The sequence below is a fragment of the Nanorana parkeri genome, unplaced genomic scaffold (assembly GCF_000935625.1).
Source record: "Nanorana parkeri isolate BGI_ZX_2015 unplaced genomic scaffold, ASM93562v1 scaffold475, whole genome shotgun sequence".
NCBI lineage: Eukaryota > Metazoa > Chordata > Amphibia > Anura > Dicroglossidae > Nanorana > Nanorana parkeri.
Window position 1 is genome coordinate 1 of NW_017306743.1, and position 18454 is coordinate 18454.

The 18454-nt window shown below is 47.7% G+C and overlaps 1 protein-coding gene across 1 annotated transcript in view; it reads left to right on the top strand.

Annotated features, from left to right (window-relative positions):
* Nucleotides 1-416: 416 nt before the first annotated feature.
* LOC108790439 (disks large homolog 3-like) overlaps nucleotides 417-18454 on the top strand; it is a gene marked incomplete at its 5' end in the record, with an annotated part of 38551 nt that continues 20513 nt past the window's right edge. The window contains 5 exons of the mRNA XM_018560694.1: nucleotides 417-553; nucleotides 642-786; nucleotides 1317-1470; nucleotides 10667-10823; nucleotides 13736-13838. Of these exons, the coding sequence (XP_018416196.1) occupies nucleotides 417-553; nucleotides 642-786; nucleotides 1317-1470; nucleotides 10667-10823; nucleotides 13736-13838 (696 nt within the window). The remainder of the gene's footprint in view (nucleotides 554-641; nucleotides 787-1316; nucleotides 1471-10666; nucleotides 10824-13735; nucleotides 13839-18454) is intronic.

Here is an 18454-nt window from a genome sequence, read left to right on the forward strand (position 1 = left end):
AAGTATGGGACATTGTGCATAATACATAGGTATGGGACACTGTACATAATACAGAAGTATGGGACATTGTGCATAATACAGAGGTATGGGACACTGTACATAATACAGAAGTATGGGACACTGTGCATAATACAGAAGTATGGGACATTGTGCATAATACATAGGTATGGGACACTCTAAGTATCGCTTAACTCCCTCTGCTAATGCTGCAAAAATAGCATCACGTTGCCACTGGGTGGCAGCAACAGTTCAGCACCTAGTTACACTCATATTCCCAGACTCTGGAAGAAAGGGTGACAGAAGCTTTTTTTGTTTGTTTAGGACAAGTCCCCTTTAAGGGTGGAATGGCAGCATTGCTTTACGCGTGTTCGCACCTTGCGGTCTCTCATTCATTCCAATTCCAATGTCTTCTACAGGGCTGGGATTCAGTATTGCCGGAGGAATTGGGAACCAACACATTCCGGGAGACAACAGCATCTACATCACCAAGATCATTGAGGGGGGTGCAGCCCAGAAGGACGGGAGGCTGCAGATTGGAGACCGGCTCTTAGCAGTGAGTGTTAGACGTCGTTGTTGGGGATTTGGGGGGCGGGAGGCAGATTTAGTTCCTTTCTGATGGTCTCTTGTTCGCCTCTCTACAGGTAAATAACACCAACCTACAGGATGTCCGACACGAGGAGGCTGTGGCTGCTCTGAAGAACACGTCTGATATGGTTTATCTCAAAGTAGCTAAGCCTGGTCCAGTTCACCTCAACGAGATCTACGCTCCCCCTGACTATGCCAGCAGTGAGTATAGCCTGCGCGGTTCCAGGGTCCTCTTAGAAGCTGAGCATGACCAGTCCTAGATTTGGGGCTTCATGAGGCACAATGGTCTCCCAATGTGGGATTCATAGTTTCTTCTGTTTCTGGAAGTTAGCCTGATAGGTGGTCACAAAAGCATTGGTTGAGGCCGAGCCTCATGCCTTGGGTGCTGTGGTGGAACCAGCTGGGGTTGGAGCCTCTTCTCCCTCTGCATAACCCATCTTCTCCAAACTCGAACCAAAACCAGAAGGTGGTAGCCCTAGGGACAGCGGCTTTCTCAAGACCTGCAGATGTCTCCATTCAGTAGACTGGGGGAGACTTTGGCACCTTCATCTTGTGTGCCTTAGGCTCTTGTCCCAAGAAAGTCCACATAGAAATAGAAAACTGTGTCAGGAAGCCAGGCATGGTGCACACTACCCAAACATATCTGATAAAGGCTTTCCATGTCTAAACGTTTTTGTTCCCTTCCTGCAGATTTCTCCTCTCACCGGATCTGTCTGTCCTTTACTTTGCAGCTTTCACTGTTGATAACCATATAAGCCATAACTCCACTCTGGGTGGATACCTGAGCAGTGTGGAGAGCAAATCCCCCTACCAGCCCCCTCAAGTCACGCCATCTAGATTTTCTCCTGTTCCTCGACACATGCTGGGAGAAGAGGACTTCACCAGGTGAGAACCGTGTGTAACGTAAGATAGAGAGAACGTGTCATGGCAGCCCCACTGTGCTGGTTACGTGAAATCCTGTGATTATCTTACATCCCACATTCATCCGTCAATACATTATATGGCCAAAGGCTCTAGATAACATCACACCTATAGGAGCTTGTTGGATATCTTATTCCAAAACCATGGACATTAATATGGAGTTATCCCCTCATGGCCATGAATATGGAGTTGCTCCCCCCCCTCCATGGGAATTAATATACACTTGCTCCCTCTTGTGGCTATAACATCCTCCACACTCCTACTGAAAGGCCTTCCATTGTGTGTCCATGTCCATGTCTCCGAATTCTACTGGAAATGTACAGTATGCCCATTTGTGAGGTCAGGTACTGAAGTTAGGTGAGAAGACCTGGCTCACAATTAATGTTCCAATCCATCCCAAAGGTGTTCAGTAGGTTTGAGGTCAGGGCTCAAGTTCCTCCACCAAACTGGTAACACCATGTCTTTATGGAGCTGGCTTTGTACACAGGGGACAGTCATGGGGGAACAGAAAAGGGTCTTCACCAAACTGTGAGCTAAAGGCTGGAAGAGCACAATTGTCTACAATGTCTTTGTATGATGGAGTATTACCAGAACCTTCACTGGAGACACCTGAACCCCATCATTGGGAGGGGGGTCCAGAACGTTTAGGTCATATAGTGTATATATTGTGGCTTCATATGGTTGATGGAGGTAAATTGAAGACTTGCCCACAGGAGCAAATTAGCAAGAGAAAAAAAAATGTATTGTCTGCCCAACCTTTTGCTGAGCCCCAGACCAGCTTTGTAAAGCCTTGATCAAGGTGGGCTTTGCCCCTCTGAAATGTCAGACACACAACAAAACTTTTGGCTCGCTAGATTGCCCCGGTGGCCAAGTCCTGAGTGAGCCTCCATCAACGTTTAGATGCTCACGTTCGCTCGTCCTTAGAGCACTCAGGCTACAGTCTGGTGACTTGTGCAGCGACTACTGCTGGAGGAGATTTGTCTTTACTTCCTGTGTGGTAAAACGCTTGCCACCATGACAGTTAGGCTCCGTTAGGAACGGGCTGCCTGAACACAATGGTTGGTTACTTGTACAAATACCGCATGCCAACGCACGTGTGTTGGTGCACCGCATAACGTGAACGTTCTGAAGGAGGGGAAATCTCTCCACCAGAGCCTCGAGTAGCAGGGAAAACCCAACAGAGGCTCAAATGTTCCTCCACTCCACCCAAAACGAAGAAGTTTGGCTGCACTTTAACATAAAAATATTGGTGAAGCCGGCAGCATCAGCGGCAGGAGAGTTTCCGTCCAGAACAATACAGATGCAACCAAGGCAAAGGTACTGCCCCTTGTCCTGGACCCCCCCATCCGTCTGGCTGCCATTTGCACCCTCTAGTTGTCGAAATCATCTCTCTGCCATTCTAATCCCCTTCAACTTTCTGCTGAGATTCTGGTTACCTGGCCGGCAAGTCTGAACAGGTAAGTTCATATAGTGATAGGAAGGGAAAGGATTGCAGACTTCACCTCCCACCGCACAGGCACAAGACAGCCGGAGAAAATGGAGTCTGCGGACTTCACTGGATGGTGAGTGAAAGTGTTTCTTCTCTCTGACTCTGGAGTACAGCCTGGGAAGGTGGATTGCCTTGCAGTGCTAAGCTCCTCACCAGGCACAATATATACATGGAGTTTGTGTTCTGCTGGCTGTGTGTGGGTTTCCTTTGGATTGGCTTGCAGTATTAAGGTCCTCACCAGGGACTATATCTACATGGAGTTTGTGTTCTGCTGGCGGTGTGTATGTGGGTTTGCTTTGGATTGCCTTGCAGTACTAAGGTCCTCACCGAGGACTCTATCTACATGGAGTTTGAGTAGAGGAAGCTCCTAATCGAATCGGCATCAATATCTGTATGTGTTATATCTGAATTCTTGCAGTAGGGAACTCAGATTATAAGGACCTCCGGACATTGCACCCCCCTTATAGACAGGGAGGCTTCCCCGGACCCTGTCGGCAGCTGAATCTTCCCCGCGCTGCCTAAGCCTAGGGCTACTCCGCCATTTCTCAGAAAAGCAATATTCTGCTATACACAGGTAGTCTGTAGACTGTGTGCAACTTTAAGAACCAGACCCAAAATTCCTTACAGCTGAATTTTTATTTTCTTCTATTTGGCTTTCCTGATGCAAGCAGTGGGCGGGCTCTTGGGAGGAGTTATGCAAATATCATGGGTGGTGGTCAGGCTGGAGACGTGAGCGTTCTTACACAGGCTGTGTATTGGCATGCAGACCACCCTAGGTAACGTCACATTGATTCTCCATGATTGAAAGAACTGAAATCCAATTAATGTAAGGGGTGGGGCCAGTCAGGCTGGGGAGGAAAGACCTAGATGATGCTGGATGTCCTCCAGCCAGGAAATGAGGCGGGCTCTATCTGACTTGTTGCAGCTTCTAATGCACATTGTGAGAAGCTCCCAGTGTGCAGTGATATCAGAGAAAGAGGAGAGGAGCCGGTATAACTGTGCAAGACTGGAGGGGAGGACGGAGGTCAGATAGAAGACTGAAGGGAAGGACAGAGGTCAGATAGAAGACTGAAGGGAAGAACGGAGGTCATATAGAAGGCTGAAGGGAAGAACGGAGGTCATATAGAAGGCTGAAGGGAAAGACGGAGGTCAGATAGAAGACTGAAGGGAAGGACAGAGGTCAGATAGAAGACTGAAGGGAAGGACAGAGGTCAGATAGAAGACTGAAGGGAAGAACGGAGGTCATATAGAAGGCTGAAGGGAAAGACGGAGGTCAGATAGAAGACTGAAGGGGAGGACGGAGGTCAGATAGAAGACTGAAGGGGAGGATGGAGGTCAGATAGAAGACTGAAGGGAAAGATGGAGGTCAGATTTAAATTCCCCCCATCTCCCTGAGTGGCAGCCACCTAAATACTCAACCTCCCCTCAAGTTCCAGAGATCTTCACATTGTGGTCCTGCCCTCACAGCCTTTCCAGGACAAAGTCCTGACCACCTCCAGCTTAGACTCCGCTTACTCCCAGGCCCATTTGTTTCTATGGCTGGTCTGTATTTCTCTGGATGCAGGAGATGGATGCAGCTGGGACTTTCTGCCACAAAGGCCATACAGTGTAGAAGAACTGTGCAGAGCTCAGTAGTAGAGTGCTGGTCTTTGGGGAAGGGGGGGTCGGGTCGGTGGATGAAACATTTAAAGGACGGTTTACTTTAAAAAAAAAAAGAATGGCTCCACTCTCCCCGCCAGGCTCTACACATCTCAGGAACATGTTTTTGTGGTGTCAGACACATGGACGCAGAAGTGCTCCGTCTTGCCTGCAGGGTGAGCTCCCGTTCAATGTTTGTACAGAAAGAGCTGACTGTAGACTTTCATATAGACTCTGAGTTTCTGACCCAGCCTTACTTGGGTGTGGAAGTGTACACAGAGACTGTAGTCTGGGCTGACTGGGGATACAATGAAACCATCGGGAACAATCATTATGGGAATAATTGACAGAAGGCGATACAGTTTATGGTCAAAGGTCTTTGGCCTCCCAGCCATCATACCCATATGAGCTTCTTGGGCATCCAGTTCCAAAACCATGGAGTTGCCTTCCCCTCGATGGCCATTAATATGGGTGAACCTCCCCTCGATGGTCATTAATATGAGTGCACCTCCCCTTGATGGTCATTAATATGGGTGCACCTCCCCTCCATGGCCATTAATATGGGTGCACCTCCAGCTGGCTCCCCAAAAGCCATTAATATGGTGTTGCACCCCCAGGGCCATTTTAAGAGTTCCCCCCACGGTCATTAATATGGAGTTGGCCTTCCTCTGTGGCTGTAAGATCCTCCACTGTTCTAGGAAGACTTTCCACCAGATTTTGGAGGGGGTCTGTGGGAATTTGTGCCCATTTGTGAGGTCAGGGACTGATGTTGGATGAGAAGATCTGGTTCACAGGTCAGGGCTCTGTGCAGGACACTCGAGTTCCTCCACCAAATTGGTCACACCATGTCTTTATGGAGCTGGCTTTGTACACAGGGGACAGTCATGTTCAGTAGGGTTGAGGTCAGGGCTCTGTGCAGGATACCCGAGTTCCTCCACACCAAGCTGGTCACACCATGTCTTTATGGAGCTGGCTTTGTACACAGGGGACAGTCATGGTGGAGCAGAAAAGGACCTTCATCAAACTGTGACCACAAGGCTGGAAGACACAATTGTCTACAATGTCTTTGTATGAAGGAGTATTACCGAAACCTTCACTGGAGACACCTGAACACATTGGGAGGAGGGTCCATATATTTTTGGCCACATTGGAAGCTGTGATGGTCAGGTGTTAACTATGGATGTTGTGTTCACATCGCTGTTGGAAATGGAAGCTCATCATACACTTTATGCACGGCGTCCTTTTAAATAAACCCTCTTCAATTACTGATGTTGGATGAGCACATCTGGCTCACAATCCACGTTCCAGCTCATCCCAAAGGTGTTCAGTAGGGTTGAGGTCAGGGCTCTGCGCAGGACACTCGAGTTCCTCCACACCAATCTGGTCACACCATGTCTTTTATGGAGCTGGTGTTGTACACAGTGGCACAGTGCTCACATGTGTTTGCGTGTATATCTAACGTAAACTGGTCACATGATAGCACTGGTGGTATCTTTGTGTTATGGTCTTGCTAATACAGATTTTATTCATTTTAAAATGTGAAGAAAGAGCTCTAGCGTATTCATTGTGACTGTAGCCGTGGGTACAATTAGAATGGCTCACTGAGCATGAAGGAAGGCTTTGTTAGGAGGTTTTTATAAGTTATACAGATATTATGACCAGTTCTGGTTAAACCTGTTTTACAAACTCCTAGGTAAGGTAAATGCTGGGAATGTAATATCAGACCTACTAAGGAAAAGAATAATAATTAGCACAGATATTCTCGGACAGATGCCACAGTTACTTATTATGGCAATGGAAGTGGTATTTATGTACTGTACTGGAGCCATAAGATACACTATATGGCCCAATGTCTGTGGACTCCTGACCATCAAACCTATATGAACTTGTTGGGAACCCCATTCCAAAACTATGGGCACTAATAAGGAGTTGGCCCCACACATGGCCATTAATACGGATTTGGCCCCCCACACGGCCATTAATATGAAGTGTGCCTGTCCATGGCCATTAATATGGAGTTGCCCCCCCATGGCTATTAATATGAAGTTAGCCCCTCCATGGCCATTAATATGGAGATGGAGTTGGCCCCTCCATGGCCATTAATATGGAATTGGCCCCCTCCATGGTCATTAATATGGAGTTGCCCCCGCCCCCTTCTGTGGTCATTAATATGAAGTTGCACCCCCTTCCCCCCACTCCATGGCCATTAATATGGAGTTGCCCCCCACCATGGCCATTAATCTATCCACAAGGTTTTGGAGTTTGTCTGTGGGAATTTGAAGCAGAAGAAAGCACGGGGGTTTTAGTGGCAGCAGTGTAGACCAGACCCCGTGCTGCGGAGAGGGAGTTATGATTGCAGAGTACAATGAAGCAGGCTGGAACGCAGAACAGGAGTGAACAGGATGAAACAGCGGACTAGACCAGGCAGCGGGACCAAGAGCATACTGGATAATTAGTGAGCCAGACCAAGCAGCAGGACCACGGACCCCAGCACAGGAGTGTACTGGATGCAAACTGGAGCAGGCAGCCAGATTGTGGATCTCAACGGAGCAGGCTGTAACATGGCAGCAATGAAGGAAACCCAGAATTCAGGCCAGGGGTCAGGACAGGTCGCAGATAAGCAAATCCAAACAGGAAGCCAAGGCCGGCACATAGGAAGTGAATACAAACAAGACTGAAGATAAGTGCATAGGATAGGGGCTTGGAAGCAGGTGCCAGACATGGGGATGTCATCATCAACCACAACAACGCAGGAGAAACGCAGAAGCGCAGCCGCAATTGCGTAGAAGCGCGGTGCACAGAACTTAATGTCACTTAGTTAGGATTTCCATTTAATTTGATTCCTAAATCTAAGTCCAGCAGATAGAGAACTGTAATCGAAGAGCTTCCCAACCTGTTATTAGATGAGAATGTACAAAATACTTCAGATGGGTTACTGGGCAAAGATAAACGAAAATATCCGCAGTCTGACTCATCTTGTAGAAGACAGGGGAGGGGAGGCAGGGAGTGCGGGGAACATTGAGAGCGCACGCACAATGGGAACAGTATGGAGCCAGGGACAAGAGTACAAGTGTTGGGTCTGCAGGACGAAGTTGAACTCTGAAGGAACAAAAGCTGCTTCAAGGAAGAATGACATGGGAGTTTAATTACCTAGGGAGGTGCAAGTGACAAATTAGTCAGCTGTCATTCCAGCCCTTCATAAAACAGCAGCTTGGTTGGGAAAAGCCAGTTTGTCATGTGAGTCGGTGTCATGATCCATCCCAGACCCGTAACTAGCTGACAATCAGCTCCCTCGGAATGATGGGAATGTCAACTATTCAGCAGAAGCTTGTAACTCAGGTATTATAGCTTGCTGCTCTTGAGGTGTCACTTGGCTCCTTGACAAACCACCTAAAATATAATGGGCCTTGTTCAAGCCACTGCTGTCATTTTCATGAGGCCATGGGGATTACGAAAGCTCCGGCAGGATTTGCTCGTTGTTAAACACAAGCGCTCCCAACAAAAGGTTAAAACCAGTGAGACACAAGAGGGAAAAAAAAAAAGGTGTCAGCAACACCCTGCTTTGTGAAAAAGAATGTGTCAGAAAGGAAAAGCAAAGAAGTGTTCAGACGCAGATGAGAATTAGATCCATGCAGGCAGCAACGAGGGGCTGAAGGTAGATCAGAGAGGGGCCAGCAGAAGCTGCGACAGCAGGAGAACCCTGAGGAGGCCTACCAAGGTGCAAAGGTCACAAGAGAAAGGCTTGGTGGGAGCAGAGGGACAGAATATTCGGAGGCAGTATATTCGGGGGAACCGCCTTCATGTTCACTGTGAACGTCTCCTCATCGATGTCGTACCGGAGGGCACCCAACATTGCCCATTCAAAGTGGCAAGTGCCACTAAGGACAAGCCGAGAGAGGTAGGAAGAAGACGAGCGGTGGGGCATTGTACCATGTTGGCCGTAGACAGCGCTAAACGTAGGTGATCCCTTTCGTTGGCAAATGAATTTATTTTTGGGTACTGAGTGTGAGGCTTCTTTAAATTCCTGCTAACGGTTCATGTTTCTACATCCAAGGTATTGCTTGGCTCTAGAACAGGGGAGACCTTCTGAAAAATGAATCGTTAGTGCAAATTTTAAAAAAACATATCACGTATAATACTTTAATATTTGGGTGTCATGCTATGGGGGCCCCTTAGTTTCCTCACTCAAGCATGCTGAGATGCCTGAAGAAGCTGGCACCTCAAGATACATTCGGATAGCCAATGAAAGGTTCAGGTCTTCATGTATTGTTCTGGAGAACATGGCAAGCCCAGGCAGCACAGCACAGAGTTGTAGTTGGTCCATAGGCTGCGGAACAAAACAGAAGACTTTAATATTTGGGTGTCACGCTTTGGGGACCCCTTTGTTTCCTCACTCAAGCATGCTGTGATCATGCAATCGTGCCTGAAGAAGCTGGCACCTCAAGATACACTATAGTGCCAAAAGTATTGGGACGCAGGCCTTTACACGCACATGAACTTTAATTGCATCCCAGTCTTAGTCCGTAGGGTTCAGTATTGGGTTGGCTCCGCCCTTTGCAGCTATAACAGCTTCAACTCTTCTAGGAAGGCGTCCACAAGGTTTAGGAGTGTGCCTATGGGAATGTTGGACCATTTGTGAGGTCAGGTACTGATGTTGGACGAGAAGGCCGGGCTCGCAGTCTACGCTCTAATTCAACCCAAAGGTGTTCTATCGGCTTGAGGTCAGGACTTTGTGCAGGCCAGTCAAGTTCCTCCACCTCAAACTCCCCCATCCATGTCTTTATGGATCTTGCTTTGTGCACTGGTGCGCAGTCATGTTGGAACAGGAAGGGGCCATCCCCAAACTGTTCCCACAAAGTTGGGAGCATGAAATTGTCCAAAATGTCTTGGTATGCTGATGCCTTAAGAGTTCCCTTCACTGGAACTAAGGGGCCAAGCCCAACCCCTGAAAAACAACCCCACACCATAATCCCCCCTCCACCAAACTTTACACTTGGCACAATGCAGTCAGGCAAGTACCGTTCTCCTGGCAACTGCCAAACCCAGACACGTCCATGTGATTGCCAGATAGAGAAGCGTGATTCGTCACTCCAGAGAACACGTCTCAACTTCTCTAGTCCTTGGATGCAGCTGCTCGGCCACGGAAACCCATTCCATGAAGCTTTCTGCGCACTGTTGTTGTGCCAATCTGAAGGCCACACGAAGTCTGGAGGTCTGTAGCTATTGACTCTGCAGACAGTTGGTGACTTCTGCGCACTGTGCGCTTCAGCATGCGCTGACCCCGCTCTGTCATTTTATGTGGCCTACCACTTCGTGGCTGAGTTGCTTTTGTTCCCAGTTGCTTCCACTTTGTTATAAAACCACTAACAGGTGACCGTGGAGTATTTAGTAGCAAGGAAATTTCACGGAACACCTGAATCCAGTGATTTGGAGGGGTGCCCCGATACTTTTGCCAATATAGTGTATATTTGGATAGCCAATGAAAGGTTCAGGTCTTCATTTATTGTTCCGGAGAACATGGCATGCTCAGGCAGCACAGCGCAGAGTTGTAGGTGGACCATAGGCTGAGGAACAAAACAGAAGATCCCAGGTATGACTAACACTGTACAGGGAATGTCTCCTGCATTGGCCGTGAGAGGAGCAGGTCTTCACAGAGCAGATTCCTCTGACATGAGTTAGTGTTGTGTCGCAATCAGCAGTGGTTCCTGCCCTGAAACTATTCATAGGGTTTCATTAGAAGGTGATTTCATTGGATAGTACCAGTCAGACCGGCTGCGCAAAACCATATTACATCTAATTCCCGCCGTTGATGCTGCACAGACTTCATCCTTTCTGCTGATGTCATATTTTTCTTTAGTCGCTTCGAGATTCGATCCTCCAGCTGCTAGGGACGGCTCCTGTTTGCTTTTACACGTTTTCTTATGTTCTCTTCCCGCTGTTTATTGATATCCTCCTTTGTCATTGTGGGCTTTTTGTTGTTTTTATATCTACCTGACGTAAAGTGCTAGACATGTCTTTTCGTCACGTCTCCAGGGAGCCGAGGAAGATCATTTTACACAAAGGATCTACAGGACTGGGATTTAACATTGTCGGAGGGGAAGATGGAGAAGGCATCTTCGTGTCTTTCATCCTGGCCGGAGGACCGGCAGACCTCAGTGGAGAACTACGCCGTGGAGACCGCATTCTGTCCGTGAGTAGAACTTTTGACTCTATGGAATGTTCACCTTCAGAACTGTTCAACTGATAGTTAAAGAATATCTAAAGATGTTCTTTTTTCATTTTGAATTGTGTAGAGAATGGTGAAGACCCCAGTTGAGGCATTTCTATTGTCTCTGCCCCATTTCCCCGGCATCTCAGGGCCATTTCACATCCTGTCCTGTCTGGTAGGGGTTCTTACCACTCACCCCCCTCCCCCCCCAAAAAAGCTTTGGCTTTAGATACTCTCTAACAGTAATGATATATGCTATAGTTCTGGATGCTAGTGTACATTAGAAGGCGTTCAGAGTGTCCAACTGCACACCAAGCTGACCAGATGTATAAAGACAGATCCACCCACCTTGGCTTGGTCTTGGGTAGGTATCGATGGCACCAACCGTAGCAGAATAACTCACGGGGAAACCATCTTCTTCTGGTTATCAGAACTCGGTATTCATTGATTCAGGTTGATGTGAACCCAAGCTGTACAAATGAGGTTAGTTGAGGTGCTGGGTCAGGACAGGAGGTTCTGAGAACAATCTAGTGGTTTCGCTCCCCCCTACAAAACCTCCACATTCCTAGAGTTGTAGAAGAAAAGTCAATCAGTAACTATGTACAGTATATGTGATGGGGTCACGCACTCTCTACAGTGATGTAATTACTTAGGATTGCTTCCCGATGGTGACACATGCCTGAACAATGTACATCGGTATGGCCACATGTAGACTCCATCGCAGGTCCGTGTACCAGGATGACAACGAAGAAGGACAACTGGAAGACAGGGGTAGAGCGTTGTCACCCTATAGCAGGAAGTGTCTTATCAAGGACAGAGCATTGTCACTCTATAACAGGAAGTGTCTGAAGAAGGACAGAGCGTTGTCACCCTATAACAGGAAGTGCCTGAACAAGGACAGACCATTGTCACTCTGTAACAGGAAATGCGTGAACAAGGACAGACCATTGTCACTCTGTAACAGGAAGTGCGTGAACAAGGACCTTCTTGGAGGGATCACCCGGGATTATTATAATAAAAGCTGCTGATGTAAAAAGATTGAAAACTGCTCCATTACATTGTCTTGTTGAAGCTTCTCAGTGAATACTGTCTGTGGACTCAGTTCGCCGTGCCATCCAAAATTGCAAGTTAAAGCTCCATCATGGAAAGAAGAAGCCGTATCTGAACATGATCCAGGAACGCCGCCGTCCTCTCTCATTTACAATGGCCTGTCACAAAGTGGAAAACTGTTCTGTCAGATGAATTGAAATTTGCATTTTTTTTGGCAACCATGAGCGTCGCGTCCTCCGGACTAAAGAGGAGAGAGACCTTCCGGGTTATTATCGGCGCTTAGTTCAAAATCTGCATCTCTGATGGTATGGGGGTACATTAGTGTGTATGGAATGGACATCTGATTTTATTGGGTACATTAGTGTGTATGGAATGGACATCTGATTTTATTGGGTACATTAGTGTGTATGGAATGGACATCTGATTTTATTGGGTACATTAGTGTGTATGGAATGGACATCTGATTTTATTGGGTACATTAGTGTGTATGGAATGGACATCTGATTTTATTGGGTACATTAGTGTGTATGGAATGGACATCTGATTTTATTGGGTACATTAGTGTGTATGGAATGGACATCTGATTTTATTGGGTACATTAGTGTGTATGGAATGGACATCTGATTTTATTGGGTACATTAGTGTGTATGGAATGGACATCTGATTTTATTGGGTACATTAGTGTGTATGGAATGGACATCTGATTTTATTGGGTACATTAGTGTGTATGGAATGGACATCTGATTTTATTGGGTACATTAGTGTGTATGGAATGGACATCTGATTTTATTGGGTACATTAGTGTGTATGGAATGGACATCTCTGATGGTATGGGGGTACATTAGTTTGTATGGAATGGACATCTCTGATGCTATGGGGTGTACATTAGTGTGTATGGAATGCGTATCTCTGATGGTATGGGGGTGCATTAGTGTGTATGGAATGGTCATCTCTGATGGTATGGTGGTACATTAGTGTGTATGGAATGGGTATCTCTGATGGTATGGGGGTGCATTAGTGCGTATGGAATGGTCATATCTGATGGTATGAGGGTACATTAGTGTGTATGGAATGGACATCTGATTTTATTGGGTACATTAGTGTGTATGGAATGGACATCTCTGATGGTATGGGGGTACATTAGTGTGTATGGAATGGACATCTCTGATGGTATGGGGGTACATTAGTGTGTATGGAATGGACATCTCTGATGCTATGGGGGGTACATTAGTGTGCATGGAATGGACATCTCTGATGGTATGGGGGTACAGTAGTGAATATGGTTGTGCAGCTGGTACATCTGGAAAGGCTCCATCATGATGAAAGATATATCCGGGTCTTAGAGCAGTGTGTGCTCCTATCCAGACAACGTCTTTTTCTCGGAAGCTTTGTATACAGGACAATGATGGACCTCATACTGCATCTATGACATCAGCGAGGCTTCTAGAAGAGTCCGGGAGCTTAGCTGGCCCACCCACAGTCCACACCTTCCACCACAAAAATATTTGGTGCATCTTAAAATGTAAAATACGACACAGAAGACCCGGGACTGCTGAACACTTAGAATCTGATATCAGGCAAGAACAGGACAACATTCCTCTCCCGAAACTCCACCAACCGGTCTCCTCAGTTCCCAGACCTGTACAGAGATCATCACCTAGGTATTGAAGTTTCTCCAAAAATATGAACCCCTGCCCAATTTCCAAACCTCCTAGACATATATTCTGTGGCCCTCCCATAAAATAGATGTATACAAAGTCACGTTTTCCTTGTTTATGGAGATAAGTGACAGCTATAAAGGTGTAGCTCCGTTGTGTAATGTTGGACTTTGTCACCTTGTGCAGGTCAATGGAGTAAACCTTCGCAGTGCAACACATGAGCAAGCTGCAGCGGCACTGAAACGAGCTGGACAGACGGTGACAATTGCAGCCCAGTATCGACCTGAAGGTAAGATGCATGAGCTGTCTGCTGGTTTTGGGGCCTTGCAGGGTTTTCCCGATGGAGTTACTCTTCAGTATCGGCTGTTGGAGAACCTTGTTATCCTCTCTGAAAATGATGTAGATTGGCTGTGTTGTCGGTGAAGTGAAGCAGCAAATATAAAGGCATTACACGTGCTGCGTACCGGACCATTCACCTGATATCTGTGTATGGGCGGGTTGGAGGAAAAATTATTCGTACAGGGAGCCTTTTCATTCTCCTAGCATGCACACAACCCTAAGGAACAGGGCTTATGGACCAGCAAGAGGGTACAACCAGAGAGATTATAGTATAGTAGGCTAAGAGAAACCCTTAACCAGTAGAGCCTTCCTACTTCAGAAGGTACACTGTTTAGTCAAATGTCAGCATACTCCTGACCCATCACACCTGTATGAGCTTGTTGGACATCCAGTTCCAAAACCATAGACATTAATGTGGATTTGACCTTCCCCCTATGTCCATTGTTGGATTTGGCTTCCCTTTGTGGCTATATCATCCTCCATTCTTCTAGTACGGCTTTCCACCAGATTTTGGAGGATGTCTGCAGGAATTTGTCCAATTTGTGAGGTCGGGTCCTGATGTTGGATGAGAAGACCTGGCTCACAATTGGCGTTCCAATTCATCTCAAAGGTGTTCAGTAGGGTTGAGGTCAGGGCTCTGGGCAGGACACTCGAGTTCCTTCTCATCAAACTGGTCACACCATGTCTTTATGGTGCTGGGTTTGTACACAAGGGACAGTCATGGTGGAACAGGAAAGGGTCTTCACCAAACTGGTCACACCATGTCTTTATGGAGCTGGCTTTGTACACAGGGAACAGTCATGGGGGAACAGAAAAGGGTCTTCACCAAACTGTGACCACAAGGCTGGAAGAGCACCATTGTCTACAAGGTACTGATGTTGGTTAAGAAGACCTGATTCACAATTGGTGTTCCAATTCATCCCAAAGGTGTTCAGTAGGGTTGAGGTCAGGGTTCTGTGCCGGACATTAAAGTTCTTCCACACCAAACTGGCCACACGATGCCTTTATGGAGCTGGCTTTGCACACAGGGGACAATCATGGTGGAACAGAAAAGGGTCTTCACCAAACTGGTCACACCATGTCTTTATGGAGCTGGCTTTGTACACAGGGAACAGTCATGGTGGAACAGAAAAGGGTCTTCACCAATCTATGACCACAAGGCTGTAAGAGCACAATTGTCTACAATCATCTTTGTATGATGGAGTATTACCAGAACCTTGACTGGAGACCCCTGAGCTCCATCATTGGTTCTGTAATAGGATGTCCAACCAAGCTCATAAAGTGTGATGGTTGGTTGGGGTCAACATTTAACCATCATAATACTGTGTGAAAAGCACTCTTCCTTTTTTCTTGTTATTCATATGCAAATGTTGGTGTTTGGGCAAAAGTCAACAGCTAAGCTCCTCTCTCCATCACTAATGGCAACCCTAAAAACTGACCTATGCACAGATCAGTGACATGTGACTGTCATGGGAACAGCAGAGGTGTACTTAACGTGATTGCTAACCAGGCTCCACCTTCTCTGTTTCCTGAGAGGCAACATGGTCCTGCAAGGAGGGGGAATACTTATTTTAGGGTCTCAGGGAGGGGGGGGGTTGCTCACCAATTGTTCACCTGTGAGTTGTTTACAAGCTGAATAGTTCATGTTTGGCAGCGGTTTCTGTAAACGCCATCAGAAGAAAGGGTTCCTTTAAGTGGTGCAATCACCGTGAACTTTGAAAAGGTTAACTTTGATATCTAAGGAAAGGCTGCTGGTATTTAACAGCTTTCACTGTGACCTTCAGTCCCAGGGAATGTTTGAACACTCACGTGTAGCTATCAATCTCTCCACCGTTAGGCACAATATGACAGCTCGCTCACTCACCACATGGAGCCAATTCCTCCACCCATTAGACAGTTGTAGCTTTCCCCATCTGCAGATCAGGAGTAGGATGTAAACTGACCCCAAATGTGGCATAGTATGTGTGTCTGAGAAATGCAAAGTATGAGGCTCCTCTATGAAAATTGCAATACTCTCCCCTCTGTTCTCTGTAATAGAAGAGGTATTATAGCCCCCTCTCCGGTGTCCTGTGTCTCCTTCCTCCCCTCTGTTCTCTGTAATAGAAGAGGTATTATACCCCCTCTCCGGTGTCCCTGCCTCCTCCTCCTCCCCTCTGTTCCCTGTAATAGAAGAGGTATTGTACCCCCCTCTCCGGTGTCCCATGCCTGCTACCTCCCCTCTGTTCTCTGTAATAGAAGAGGTATTATACTCCCCTCTCCAGTGTCCCGTGTGTCCTACCTCCCCTCTGTTCTCTGTAATAGAAGAGGTATTATACCCCCCTCTCCGGTGTCCCGTGTCTCCTACCTCCCCTCTGTTCTCTGTGATAGAAGAGGTATTATACTCCCCTCTCAGGTGTCCCGTGTCTCCTACCTCCCCTCTGTTCTCTGTAATAGAAGAGGTATTATACTCCCCTCTCCAGTGTCCCGTGTGTCCTTCCTCCCCTCTGTTCTCTGTAATAGAAGAGGTATTATACTCCCCTCTCCAGTGTCCCGTGTGTCCTCCCTCCCCTCTGTTCTCTGTAATAGAAGAGGTATTATACCCCCCTCTCCGGTGTTCCGTGTGTCCTACCTCCCCTCTGTTCTCTGTGATAGAAGAGGTATTATACTCCCCTCTCAGGTGTCCCGTGTCTCCTACCTCCCCTCTGTTCTCTGTGATAGAAGAGGTATTATACTCCCCTCTCAGGTGTCCCGTGTCTCCTACCTCCCCTCTGTTCTCTGTAATAGAAGAGGTATTATACCCCCCTCTCCGGTGTTCCGTGTGTCCTACCTCCCCTCTGTTCTCTGTAATAGAAGAGGTATTATACCCCCCTCTCCAGTGTCCTGTGTCTCCTACCTCCCCTCCATTCCCTGTAATAGAAGAGGTATTATACTCCCCTCTCCGGTGTCCCGTGTGTCCTACCTCCCCTCTTATCTGTAATAGAAGAGGTATTATACTCCCCTCTCCAGTGTCCCGTGTGTCCTACCTCCCCTCTGTTCTCTGTAATAGAAGAGGTATTATACTCCCCTCTCCGGGGTCCTGTGTCTCCTTCCTCCCCTCCATTCCCTGTAATAGAAGAGGTATTATACTCCCCTCTCCAGTGTCCCGTGTGTCCTACCTCCCCTCTGTTCTCTGTAATAGAAGAGGTATTATACTCCCCTCTCCGGGGTCCTGTGTCTCCTTCCTCCCCTCCATTCCCTGTAATAGAAGAGGTATTATACTCCCCTCTCCGGTGTCCCGTGTCTCCTTCCTCCCCTCCATTCCCTGTAATAGAAGAGGTATTATACTCCCCTCTCCGGTGTCCCGTGTCTCCTACCTCCCCTCCATTCCCTGTAATAGAAGAGGTAATATACCCCCCTCTCCTACTCTGCTCACCTGTGCACCCCCTGCATCCCTGGTCCTACTCTTCTCACCTCTGCACCCTTCTTCCTACAGTACTCACCTCTGCACCCCTACATCCCTCTTCCTACTTTTCTCACCTCTGCACCCCATGCATCTCTCTTCCTACGCTGCTCACCTCAGCTCGCCCCTTCCTACACTGCTCACCTCTGCACCCCCTGCATCCCTCTTCCTACACTGCTCACCACACAGGCCTCTTCCTACTCTTCTCACCTCTGCATCCCTCTTCCTAAACTGCTCGCTTCTTCCTACAGTGCTCACCTCTGCACCCCCTGCATCCTTCTTCCTACAGTGCTCACCTGTGCACCCCTTGCATGCCTCGTCCTACTCTACATCCCCCTTCCTACACTGCTCACCTCTGCACCCCTCTTCCTACACTGCTCACCACACAGGCCTCTTCCTACTCGTCTCACCTCTGCATCCCTCTTCCTAAACGGCTCGCCTCTTCCTACAGTGCTCACCTCTGCATCCCTCTTCATACACTGCTCAGTTCTGCATGCCTCTTCCTACGCGGCACCCCCTTTCCTATAGTACTCACCTCTGCACCCCTCCTTCTACAGTGCTCACCTCTGCATCCCTCTTCCTACTCTGCACCACCTACATCCCTCTTCCTACTATGCATGCCTCTTCCTACAGTGCTCACCTCTGCATCCCTGTTCCTACTCTTCTCACCTCTGCATCCCTCTTCCTACTCTGAACCCCCTGCATCCCTCTTCCTACACTGCTCACCCCTGCGGCAGAGGTCTACTGAAGAAAGTGCTTTTATTTCTTTGTGTTTTGTTGTTGAAGAGATTCCGTCACTTCCTCTCTGGTAAAACGGTGTCACCAGGACAGGAAGTGAGGGGGAATCTCTCTAACGGAGCCTCAGACAGCAGTAAAATCTGACCGGGGATCTGCCCCTCCCCTACTCCATCCAAACCTATCACACAGTAAATAAAATCCCGCCTTGGATTCACTCCTCTGAATTGACACTGATTATATGTTCAGCACTTTGTTCAGTTGGACTTCCTTGCTCGTATGATCCGGTTTCTTGCTTCTCTGGAGCGTGACAAAACATGACATGGAGCGTATCACATGACAGCGTGTATTGTAAAGCCCGGAGACCCTCAATCCTGACCCGTGTGTCCCCCCCCCCCCCCCCCCTACACTGC